The 13,862-nt window shown below is 30.4% G+C and overlaps 1 protein-coding gene across 1 annotated transcript in view; it reads right to left on the bottom strand.

Moving 5' to 3' along the window:
* The window catches only part of LOC114333387 (uncharacterized), a 35,125-nt gene extending 21,263 nt beyond the window's left edge, over positions 1-13,862 (bottom strand). The window contains exons 1-2 of the mRNA XM_028283255.2: positions 13,637-13,862; positions 2,897-2,965 (exon numbers count right to left, since the gene is read on the bottom strand). Coding sequence (XP_028139056.1) covers positions 2,897-2,965; positions 13,637-13,688 — 121 coding nt within the window. The 5' untranslated portion in view covers positions 13,689-13,862. The remainder of the gene's footprint in view (positions 1-2,896; positions 2,966-13,636) is intronic.

Raw genomic sequence — 13,862 nt, 5'->3', positions numbered from 1 at the left:
GTTGGATAATACAAAAGTTAGGTACTTTAACAACTAGCCATGTTCTTCAGCAGTACAGGGTGTTTCTAAATAAGTGCGACCAAATTTAAGGGGTAATTCTGCATTAAAAAATAATAACAGTTTGCTTTATAATCGTATGTCCGCAAAAGCTTCGTTACCGAGATAAGGGATGTTACAAACTGACGATTTATTTATTGCTTTAAAACCGGTTGAGATATGCAAATGAAATTTGGTGGGTTTTAAGATGTAGTTATTGCACATTTTTTGACATTTACAATTTGCTCTTATAGGTATTACCTGTCGAAAAAACGCTTCAGTACCCTGGCTGCTGAAGTGTCACGAACAGGGTATATTTTTGTCTTATTACCCTGGCCTAATAATATAGGAAAAGATAAGAGGAGGAAGAAGTATATGAAGAAGGAGAGTGTCATGACAGAAGAAAAGTAGCTTTCACATAAGCCAGCATAGTCAATAGACCGAGAATTTTTTTTTCATTTTAAATTTTAAAATTTCTGTCATAAGACTTCATTATCTGTGAAAATTTACCTCTGCGCAGTTTGGTCCATCCATTTTTTTCCATCTGGAATATAGCACCCAGCCTGAACGTAAAAAACCATACAAAACACTCTGGCAGAGAATAAGTTAAGAGACTAGTTTAAATGCAATTAAGTGCAAATGGCACTTAATGTCTGATCCTTAATGTCTGATCCACATTTCATGCCAATGTCTGATCCTAAGACTTATATACTCAACAGACAAAATAAACACATATTAAAAATGTGTATTATCAATGACATACATACACGCCATTTAGACCAGTAAGGATCTGTTTTTAGGTGGATGTGAGAGGTGGCATTCAGATTTTTGCGGATAAAGTTAGGTGATAACTTCGTTAATAATAATTGAATTATGCTTCTTCTCAAATATTCCCGGAACATTAATAAAAAAAAATAATATATTTAAAAATTTTAAAAAATTTCGTTTTTTTTCTACTTTTTTTGCTTATAACTTAAAAACTATTCATTTTAGAACAAAGTCGTATAGGAATAAAACAAAGATAATTAAATTTTCTATCAGATGCGATTGGTTAAAAATGTCTTAATTTATCACCCTTGCTTCAAAATACCAATAAATATAAAATAAGGGGACAAAACAAGCCTGTCCTTATTCAATGATTTTCCATCACTTAGGTTACACTTGGAACCTTCCTAATTCGCTTAGAAAATTTTTGTAATGTGCTAAAACCGTACACCAAATTTCATTAAAATTGACTTACTAGATTTTGCATAATAATTCTGCAATCTAAACTTTTTTTAAAAAATTAAAATTTTTTAAAATCTTGCACAACAAAAACTAAAACATACAAAGATTTGTCAATTTTTTTACATATAAAGAAGTACTCCACCTATCTAATGCATTTTACAGAATTGAAATCGGATTATTTAAGCAGCCTCAGCAATGTTTTAAAGTTATAAACAATTTTTTGGCTTATAACAAATTAGTGCTGTGGCCAGGAGGGGGTGCTACGGGCTCCTTTATTTAGTTAGATGGACTTACCCAAATTTTTTTTATGTATTTTGACCCGTAGAACACGAATTTTTTGGATAACAGTTGATCCGGATGTCGATAAGATTGTTATAAACAAAGAATTTAAATTCCAACATGAATTACATAACATCGATTTTTCGCAAAATAAAACATTTTTTGTATTTCTTGGGCAATTCTAAGCAAAAAATGTTCTTACAAGTTTTTTCGTAGGATGCATAGTTTTCGAGATAAACGAGGTGGAACTTTCAAAAAATCGAGAAATTACAATTTTTGAACGCGAATAACGTTTGATTAAAAAATAAAATAGCAATTCTGCTGACAGCATTTGAAAGTTTAAGTCAAATTATACCGGTTTTAATTATTTGCATTGCTAAAAATTAATTTTTTATTATTAAACAAAGCTATTTGTTTATAAGCCAAAAAATTGTTTATAAATTTAAAACATTGCTGAGGCCCCTTAAATAATCCGATTTTAATTCTGTAAAGTGTATTAGATAGGTAGAGCACCTCTTTATATGTAAAAAAATAGCCAACTTCTAAATGGTCTACTTTTTGTTCAGAAAGATTTTAAAAAATTTGAACTTTTTTAAAAACCTTTAGATTGCAAATTTATTACGCAAAATTTATTAGGTCGATTTTAATGAAATTTGGTACACGATTTAAGTATGTTATAAAGAACTTCCTAAGCGAATTACTGAGGTTCTAAGTGCCACCAAAGTGGTTAAAAAATATTGAATAACAACAGACTTATTTTGCCCCCTTATTTTGTATTTATTGCTATATTGCAGAAAAGGTAATACCTTAAGACATTTTCTACCAGTCGTATATCATACAAAATTCAATTATCTTTATTTTATTTCTCTACGACTTTGTTCCAAAACGAATCGTTTTAAAGTTATAAGCAAATAAAGCAGAAAAAAATGATGTTTTTCGAAATTTTTAAATATTTTAATTTTTTTATTAATGTTCCGGGCATATTTGAGAAGGAGCATAAGTCAATTATTATTACTGAAGGTGTCACCTAACTTTATCTGCAAAAATCCGAATGCCACCTCTCACATCCAAAAATAGACGTTTTTTCGCAGATCCTTACTGGTCTAATTCGCTTATTGGAAAAGACATCATGTGGCACACATGCCTGCCATCTGCACCGAACGTGTTAAAGAAGAAGAATTGCAATTGAGTTGACGATAAGTAAACTTTAACGGTTTCATTATGTAAAAGTTTTCTTGTATTAAAAATTCATTAATTCTTTAAATTATTGTTTAATGGTGTGTTATGTTCAAAATTTTACAGTTTTTGATATTTCACGAACTAATAGATATCCCAATTATACATACATACATACCTTGTTTGGTGTCGCTATTTTCAAATTGCAGGGGAAGTAGAATTTTTTTTCCAGTCTCTGGATCAATGTCTAAAAAACATTTACATAGATTTTAAAAACATTTGTACATACAATTATACATTGACATACATAAGGTGCATAAAAAACTGAAGCTTTAATATGTTAAAAAATATGATCTCAAAATAACTTTCAATTTAACACATTGCATGCGGAGGTCTGATTGTGACTTTTATACTCTGAACGGACAAAAAAATCCACACATATTAAAAATGTGTATAATCAATTGCATACATGCACGCCGTCTGTCCATTGGTGAAGGCATCATGCGGCTGACATGTATGCCATCTGCACAAAACTTGTCAAGACCCAATTTTGACCCATGTAGTTATCTCTTTCTATCCTTTTGTCATATATTTTTCAACATTCTGGATTATTTGTGCAATGGTTATTGGACGAAAAGTATTATTTATTATTGGATAGACAGTTCCGCCCTTGCTCAATGACGGAAAAAAAAACAAGCATCAAAAATACACAACATATATTTGTCAGATTGTCATTAAAATTATTAGATTGATTGTCATAATATAAAATCACATTTTTTAACAATTTGTAATTAATTTTTTAGCTGAATACAAGAAGTTTTTAATATAATATATTACAGTCCATTCTATCAGAAGTTTGTCCATAACATTTGGTACCTTCGAGCCCGAGAAGCATAAAATTGTGTCCGATCGAACCCGATGATTGAGACAATGGTCTAATAGATCCAGATGGGTATGAAGATTATTGGTTTTTGAAGAATTTATGATTCAGCCAGATTGGATCCGCTCTGCCGATTGAATTAAATGTGAGGTTTTTCCATTTATTATCTTGATTGTTCTTTGTTTATCCTTCATATTTATTTCCTTTCAACAAAGTGCCAATAAATTATTAGATTTTTGAGGATTTTGGGGTTCAATTAAAAATTTTGATTTTGCGCATTGAATAGTTGATTTATAACCTATAATTTTATTTAGCTAAAAAATAATTACTTATTAGATTGATTTGTACACCTTTGTGTGTATGCAAATATGTATTTGAGTTGATTTGGAGTATTAGTTTGTGGAATGCTATACGATTTCTGATTATTATTAGTAGATATTGCTATTATTATTGGATTTATTTAAATATAAATGATTATAGGACCATAGCCAATATTCGGCTAAGTTTGATTATTAGATAAAAGACAGATTTAGATTTGACTTTTATTACTTGATTGCTTAACGTTGATTTTTGAGTTCGTACAATTAAATAATATTATTTGCTACGTATTTTGATTAATATAAAGCTAAAAATGCCTATGAAAGCTTCTGATTTTCGTCAATTATATCGCAAAAGAGATATAATTGAACAAAGATTAAACAATTTTATTAAATTTATAGAGTCGATGACAAATATCGCGATTAATGATTTAGGCGAAGACCATTTTTCGCAGATAGAATTGAATACAGAAAGAACTGAAAGTTTGTTTACTGAATTTGATGAAATCCAAATGTCAATTGAATTAAATTGTCAGGATCAAGATATTCAACAAGAGTATGCGAAAAGACAACGATTAGATACTATATTTTCAAAAACTTTGTCTAGAGCAAGAACGATGTTAAAAAGAAAATGTTCCGATTTATCCAGTTCACAGTCGAAAAGGTTAGACATAAGCCATGAATATAGTGGATTAGAAGGTGTCAAATTACCTCCTATTCAGTTACCTGTCTTTCATGGGGACTATTTGAAGTGGATTGAGTTTAAAGATACTTTTGAAGGGTTAATTCATAATAATAAAGTATTGGCAGATATTCAAAAATATCATTATTTACGTGCGAGTTTAAAAGGTGATGCATTGAAAATTATACAAAGTTTAGATTTTTCTGCACAAAATTACAATTCTGCATGGCAGACTCTATGCAACAGATTTGACAACTCTCGGATGTTAGTAAACAATCATTTAAAAGCTCTTTTTGAGATTGAAAATTTAAATAAAGAATCTGCATTAGGTCTTAGAAGCATGATAGATTCAGTTAAAAAGCATTTATTCGCTTTAAAATCACTTCAACTACCGACTGAACATTGGGATGCTATTATGGTGTATTTGGTAAGTGGTAAATTGGATAAATTTAGTTCTAGGGAATGGGAAAAAAGAAAAATAGATAATTCTTTGCCAAGTTTAAACGAATTTCTTGAATTCTTGAAGAATCGTGCTGATTTTTTGGAAACTATAGAGTTAAGCAATGTGACAAAACCGGATTATAAATCTAATTACCAAGATAAACGCTCTAGATCTCTGCTAACTAGTAAAAGCAGAAGTTGTAATTTTTGTAAACAAAATCATTTGATTTACCTATGTGAAGAATTTCTTAAACTTTCAGTAACCCAAAGATGGGATAAAGTAAAACAATTAAATTTATGCCGAAATTGTTTATGTACCGGACATTCCTACAAACAATGTAAATCGTTCGGTTGTAAAATATGTAAAGCCAAACACAGTTCTCTTTTACATGAAAATAAACCATCTGATATTCATGTTAAAGACAACAGTTCAAATAATTTCAACCCGAACAATGATTCCGAGAATGAACCAAATAAAGTTAAGTTGTCAACTAATACTTCAGAAAATAATGTTAATAGAAATGAGATTGTTTTAAAAAATAATTGTTCAAATAATGATTATGTACTGTTGAGTACTGCTAAAGTTAGAGTATATGATAGATACGGAAATACTCATATCGCACGAGTAATCCTAGATTCAGGGAGCCAATCATGTTTTATTACAGAGGATTTTCTAAGTAAACTCGATTTAGACACAAATAGAGCAAATATTTGTGTTTCAGGAATTAATAATTCCGTTTCATCTTTAAATAAAAAATGTCAATTAAAAATTAGTTCTATATTAAACAATTTTAAGTCAAATTTACATTGCATAGTGGTGCAACAGATTACTGAGAATTTGCCAACTTATACTTTTAATGTCTCAAATTTCTCAATACCCCCTAATATAACTTTGGCAGATGATTCATTTAATGTAAGCAGTAAGGTAGATATGTTACTTGATGCTAGTTTGTTTTGGGATATAATGTTAGATGGTCGCATAGATCTTGGAAAGAATTTACCCTCCCTCCAAAATACTGTTTTTGGTTATATTGTGGTTGGTAAAGTTCCATATCCAACAAAAAATCATATTAGATGTCATTTTTCACAAATATTTAGTAGTGATGATTTACAATTAGAGAAATTTTGGTCTGTTGAAGAGCCAAAGTCTCATATTTCTTATTCAAAGGATGATGTTTATGTTGAAAATCATTTTAAAAATTCATTTTCTCGATCAGAAACTGGTCAATTTATTGTTAAAATTCCCTGGAAGGAACATCCTTCTGTCCTAGGCGATTCTAAACAATTAGCTGTTAAAAGATTATTGTATTTAGAGGATAGATTTAAGAAATGTCCCGAACTTAAAAATGGTTATTTAAATTTCATGAAAGAATATTTAGATTTAGATCGCATGTCAATTGATTATAATTTAGATGCGGAAGGCACCACAGAACCTAATTATTTTTTACCACATCATGGTGTTATCAAAAATGAAAGCCTGACAACCAAACTCCGTGTTGTTTTTAATGGTTCTGCCCCATCGACTAATGGGAAGTCATTGAATGATATCCAATATTCAGGACCAGCAATTCAAAATAATATTTTGAGTATTTTGATTAGATTTAGACAACATGCAGTTGTTGTTGTTTCCGACATCAGCAAAATGTATAGGATGATACTTGTTCATCCCGATGACAGAAGAATACAAACAATTGTCTGGAGGAATAGTCCTTCTCAGCCAATTTCAATTTATAATTTAAAAACCGTAACATATGGCACGGCCAGTGCGCCATATCTAGCCATTAGGTGTATCCAGCAATTGTCATTTGATAAATAATAAAATCAAGTTTCCTGAAGCAAGTGAAATTATTCTGAGAGATTTTTATGTTGACGATTTCATTACTGGATTTTCAAGTGAGGCTGAAGCTATTAAAAGATGTGATGAAGTGGTCAAAATATTGAAGTCAGCTTGTTTTAATTTAAGGAAATGGTCTTCAAATAGCCAATTGGTATTAGATCACTTTAAAGATTATTCCGATCCTTTAAAAGTACTTAATTTAGGAGATCACGAGTGTATTAAAACTCTTGGTATTCAATGGTCTAGTAAGTTAGATATTTTCAGTTTTCATGTTGAAAACCCTGATCTTTTATCAAAAATAACGAAGCGCACAATGCTTTCTGCAATCGCAAAAATTTATGATCCCTTAGGTTTAGCCAGTTGTTGTATAATCCTAGTAAAAATTATGATTCAATCTCTTTGGTCGTTAAAACTTGATTGGGATTCCGAAGTCCCCTCTGATTTGTGTGATAAATGGAAAAAGTTCCAGTCTAAGTTATGTCACTTAAATGATTTAAGAATTCCACGGTGCGTTCTGAGTAATAAACCTAAAATAATAGAATTACATGGATTTAGTGATGCTTCACAATACGCATATTGTGCAACAATTTATACTCGATGCATTGATTCACAAGGTTCTATAAATGTTCATTTGTTATGTGCTAAGACTAAGGTCGCCCCAGTCAAAATATTGACTATTCCTCGATTAGAATTGTGTGGTAGCTTATTATTGGTCCAACTTATGAAATCTGTTTCAGATTCTGTTACTTTTCAGTACACTCCATATTATTGGTGTGATTCACAAATTGTTTTGCATTGGCTCAATAATGACCCAGCAAACCTTCAAGTTTTTGTTAGAAACCGTGTTGCAGAAATTCAAAGATGTACTACAATTGAAAATTGGAATTATGTTAGCTCGTCTGAGAATCCTGCAGATATTGGTAGTAGAGGAATTTTGCCAGACCAATTAGCTCACTGTAAGCTCTGGTTTAATGGCCCTCAATTTTTATCAACAGATTTTGATAAAACTAAGTTCTATGATTTACTTGATATATCAAACCTTCCTGAAATGAGAAAGAAATCTAAGGCATTAGTTTCTATAAAAAATGATTTTAATTCACTTTTTTATAAATACTCGAATCTGAACAAATTAATTAGAATTATGGCTTATTGTAGAAGATTTGTTAATAATTCAAAGTCAAAGTCTAATAGTAGAAGATATGGCCCGATTTCAGCAATCGAATTTACTGATTCAGAGGTTTTTCTTGTTAGATTAGCTCAGACAGAAAGTTTTGTTGAAGAAATTTCATTATTAAATAACGGTAAAGACCTTTCGTCAAAGAGTAGATTATTACCTTTAACGCCTTTTCTAGATGAAACTGGATTATTGAGAGTAGGAGGACGTCTTAGAAAATCTTCTAGGAATTATGATGGGAAACATCCCTTACTATTAGATAAGATTCATGTTTTAAGCAAACTAATATTGAGACATGAGCATGTGCAACTTCAACATGCAGGTCCACAACTCTTGTTAGCGACAGTTCGTCAAAAATTTTGGATAATTGCGGGAATGTCCCTAGCTAAAACAGTTGTAAGGAATTGCATTAGATGCTATCGGTTTAAACCCAAACCTGGTTCTACGATTATGGCTGATTTGCCAGAACATCGTGTTAATATATCACAACCTTTTTTCATAACTGGATTAGATTACGCAGGGCCAGTTACATTAAAGGATAGAAAAGGTCGCGGATGTAAAACGTATAAAGCGTACATATGTTTATTTATTTGCTTCGCCACGAAAGCAGTACATTTAGAATTAATTAGTTCTTTGACATCTGAAGCTTTCATGGCAGGCCTTAGAAGATTTGTTTTTAGACGCGGTAAACCCGGGCATCTGTATTCAGATAACGGTACAAGTTTTGTAGGTGCCAAAAATGAACTAAAAATTTTGTATGATTTCATTAGAAAATCAGAGGATGAAATTGTCACCTCTTGCGCAGCTCAGAATATTATATGGCATTTCATTCCTCCTAGTACTCCAAATTTCGGGGGATTATGGGAAAGTAATATAAAAGGGGTAAAATATCATTTATCTCGTATTATTGGTCAAACCCTTCTAACTTATGAAGAATTCTGTACATTTTTAATTCAGATTGAAGGCACTTTGAATTCACGTCCTTTATATGCTCTATCATCTGATCCTAACGATTACACTCCTTTAACTCCCTCACATTTTTTAATCGGAAGACCGATGACCGCTGTCCCTGATCATACGTTTCAAGGAGAGATAAAAATAAACCAATTGTCCAGATTCCAACTGATTCAGAAATTGTTGCAAGACTTTTGGAAGCAATGGTCAAAGATTTACCTGAATGATCTCCAACAACGTCATAAATGGAGAAGTAGTACTTCCACCATTCAAGTCGGATCTTTAGTGCTATTAAAATCTGACAATTTGCCCACTTGTCAGTGGCAGTTAGGAAGAATAGTGTCTGTTCACCCTGGTGATGATGGTGAAATTCGAGTGGTAACTGTTCAAACCGCTCATGGACTTTATAAACGAGGAATAACTAAAATTTGTCCATTACCATTAGCTGAGACTTGTTTCTAGTGTTCCTCATTAACTTAGGTGATTTGTGTTTGAACGGTCTTGGAGCTGTTCAAGGCGGGGAGTATGGACGAAAAGTATTATTTATTATTGGATAGACAGTTCCGCCCTTGCTCAATGACGGAAAAAAAAACAAGCATCAAAAATACACAACATATATTTGTCAGATTGTCATTAAAATTATTAGATTGATTGTCATAATATAAAATCACATTTTTTAACAATTTGTAATTAATTTTTTAGCTGAATACAAGAAGTTTTTAATATAATATATTACAGTCCATTCTATCAGAAGTTTGTCCATAACAGTTATCATTTTACCAAAATATTCCCTTGTATGTAAGATACTCAGTGGTTTAATGAACTTATCTTGAAATCCATGAACACAACTGAGGAAAAACAAAACTTTACAAGAGAAAATCACTAATAGTCCTGGATCCCACGTACCAAATAAAAGATCATTAATAGCAAGCTGAAAATTTGTCCACAGATTAACTGTGTCGAGTCTGACAAACTTTGATGTATGGGAACACTGAAACAAGGGAATCTTTAATTGTGTAATGTAATAAACGTGTCATCCTGACAAGTTTATGATTGTGAAAAATAGCAGGCAGTTTTTAAGTTTATTCTATAGCCAATGTTATATACAGGGTGATTGATTAGTAGGGTAAAGCTCAATAGCTCCGCTATAGTAATAGATAGCAATAAAAGTTAATAACAAAAATTTTAGCCACCTTTGAGCTTCACATTACAAAATTAGTTAGAATGTTACAGGGTGTTCAATAACACAGTGGCAGACCAAACTTATGTTTTTTTAAATGGAACATCCTATATTTTATTTTAAATTCGAAATCCTGTTAACTTCTCCATCACAAAAATATAAAGGTTTGTTATGTTATACAGGGTATTTAGTTATAACCAATTTTATATGAAAATCGTAACAAGTTCAACTCCTGTATAAATAAAAATAAGCAAAACAACAATGGTTTATTATTGCCATATTTATTAACGTATTGTCAAAATTTTCAAGAATGGTCGATATTGCTAATTTTCTTTATATCAAATACAGAGTGAGTCAAAACGCAAGTACATTATTTTCTCAGTAATTTTAAATGGAACACCCTGTATTTTATATCACTATTGAAAAGTACCGTTACCGTACTTTAATTTTAGACAACATTCCCTATGTCTACATTTATTAGTTTTCGAGATATTTTCATTTTTCAATGGACCAGTAGCGTGACCAGCCAAATCACCAGAATTTAATAAACTGGACTGATTTTTTTGGGGTTACGTTAATAATGAAGTTTATAAAATACCTCCAACAACAAGGGTTGAGATGAAAAATAGAATACAAAGTGTATTTCTGATTAATTATTTATATGGGAAATAAGCCACAATTAAAATGAAAAAAATAATTTTATTAACGTTTCATTAATAATTTTATAAAAAATAAAAAAATAATTTTATTTTTTTCATTTTAATTGTGGCTTATTTCCCATATAAATAATTAATCATAAAAATGCCACAAGGAAATAGCTTCAGAACAACACAAAGTGTATTTCGATGTGTTAATTTACAAATGCTCCGTAGAGTAAGTAGCTCATTCAATGATCGTTTTTAGGCGTACATAAATGTGTTAGGAGATAATTTTGAATACCTTATGTAATTAAATATTAAAAATTTTTGATAAAAAGTAGCTTCTAATTTTTTCAAACATGTTTTTTTGCAAAATGTATTGCTGATAAATTATGTTTCGTTCTTTATTTGTTACATTGTTACATTTACCTACAAAAGTAGTGTTTAATTGTCTTCACAAAATATTGTATTTTGTGTTTGTGTGTTTTTTTTTTGTAAAATTTATTACTAATTTTCTTTGTTTATTTGTTGCATTTACATAAAAAGATAGTTTTTAATTGTTTCAAAAATGTTACATGTAGTGGTTGTGTTTTTGTTTCTAAAATGTATTACTAATAAATTATTTTTATTTCTTTATTTGCTACAGTGTTACATTGATTGATAATCATGTAACCATTTGTGTCCTTTTACAGACAAACATTTTTATTGCTTTTTCTTCTTGTTTCAATAACCTTGAACTTGAAGATAGCTCTCGCTGAGAATATTCTCGTTCTCAAGAAGAACGTTCCTGAGAATATTCTCTTCTTACATCACTAAGGCTCATAATGCAAGGTAAAATTAAGGGTAAAAGATCCATAGGTAGAAGAAGAATTTCCTGGCTGAGAAACCTAAAAGAGTTTTATAGTTGCAGCTCAGTACTTCTTTTCAGAGCAGCCACCAATAAGGTACGGATAGCTGTGATGATGGCCAACCTTCGATTGGAGAAGGAACTTTGACAACAAGAAGAGGATATAGCTTTTTTTCTGATAGTAACATTGTACTACAAAAAATTTACAATTTATCTAGAAATGGCAATATAGAAGTCAATTATATTCTGTGCAAAATAAGAAATTCTATAGAGGTGAACTAAAATCAATATGATCTACTGTTCGATCACATACTTTTTACAATTAAAAATTTTCTGAGGACTTTCTGGAATTACGTCATCGAAGTTTTAAAAGCAAGTAGTGGTGAGTACCAAATACAATCGATTATTATTTTTCTTTGACAAAATACCACAAATTCCCAAGGTTAAAAATGAATAATGTAAGTACATATCTTGATTAAATGACAGGGAATTTCCAACATATAATTAGTTGAGGGCCATCTGCCTAGGAACAATCGGTAAAAGCTGAATTAAACAGACAGGATTAGAAAGTTTAAAAAATCACTAATTAGATCATAATATGATTGAAAACAAAGTAAATAAGTATATTTGAATGTTAATTCTTTTCAAACTAAGATTGTAAAATTAAATTGTTAGGAAAAAAGATATTTTCTTTCTCAAGAAGTACTTTCATTGTTGACAATATGGAAACATTTTATTATGAAAAGTCGACAACAATTAAAAATCACCTTCATATTTATATGAAACTGCTTTAAAAATGAAGGTATATTACTCTTGAGAAGAATTAATATTTTTTAACAAACTTGGTATATGACTCATAATATTTGACATTTGACATCTGATTCTTTCATTTTGAGTTTTAGGACATGCAAGTTTTTATCAAGAATACATTTTATCGAGAAAGAGATACTATTATTATTTCCATCGTTTCTTTCAAAACATCCCACGTAAACACACTTATGCGTTACAAAGGCCATTTTATCTACAATGTGAGTCCTTTTTTTTTATAAAATTCCGCTATAACTTGTCACAGATAATACACCTATAGGGTAAGTTCGGCTTTGACCCTACTCCTACCTCCTCGCAAGTCAGAGAGAGAATGAGAAATCGCGATACAGTTTTCGAGTAGCGCCATCTAGTTGTTGACGTCTTTCGGTTACCACGAGGTGAGCTAATGATGGGTAGTTTATAATCAATGCTTTCACATAAAATTTATCAATCCCTCCCACACCTGTCCTAACACTAGTGGTTACTCCTTCATACATATCTCTCACAATCTTCACGTATTCAGCAGGGACTCCTTTCTGATTGAGTGCCCACCACAGAATCTCTCGAGGAAGTCTGTCATGCTTTCTCAAGATGAATGACCAAATGAGCATTTGTTTCTTCATTTCTGTATTTTTCCATCAACTAAAAACCACAAAAACCAGGTTTTTTGGTTTAAACCAGGTTTGTTTGAGACAAAGTATAATAAGTCTAAATACTTTAAAACCGAATACCTAAATTATTTCATGAAATAATAGTTATAAATAATTAACAATGAAAAAAATGATTAAGACAACTTTTATTTTTAGTTACACACACAAAAAATTAATATGTATAACAAAGAACATCTTCACACATAATAATATTCAAAATTAAGTTTGAAAGTAAAAAAAATGGAAATTATTTACATATCTTAATTTTCTTCATCTGCGGCAGGTGTCTTAAAAACTTTAAATAAAAACAGCAGTTTGGAGGCTTAATAAAAAAAAACTAAAAACCAGGTTTTAAAGTTTAAACCAAGGTTTTAAGCATGTTGGTTTAAACCTGCCAACCCTGTTACATCTGTTGTTGATCTGCCCTGCATATCATTTACAGTAATAAAATATTGTTTCTAATTTACAAATACATCATATGCAGCTCGTTTTTGAGGAAAAGTGTACTTACCAAACATCTTCGTTGGGAGCTTAAATCCCCTGAAGTCACTTTTTCTACTCATGTTCTTTAAATTTAAAAATCGGTATTATTGTATATGCAAATATAGATTATAATATAAAAATACAATACTTTAATATATAAAACATAAAATTCAGCAATGTAAAAATACGATAAAACTATAGTTTGAATCACAAATATTACACATACGTTTGAATATTGTCATTATAAAATTAAT

Source organism: Diabrotica virgifera, chromosome 1 (genome assembly GCF_917563875.1).
Source record: "Diabrotica virgifera virgifera chromosome 1, PGI_DIABVI_V3a".
Taxonomy (NCBI): Eukaryota; Metazoa; Arthropoda; class Insecta; order Coleoptera; family Chrysomelidae; genus Diabrotica; species Diabrotica virgifera.
Note: the sequence above shows the minus strand (reverse complement) of the source record. Positions and strands in the feature narration are given on the sequence as shown.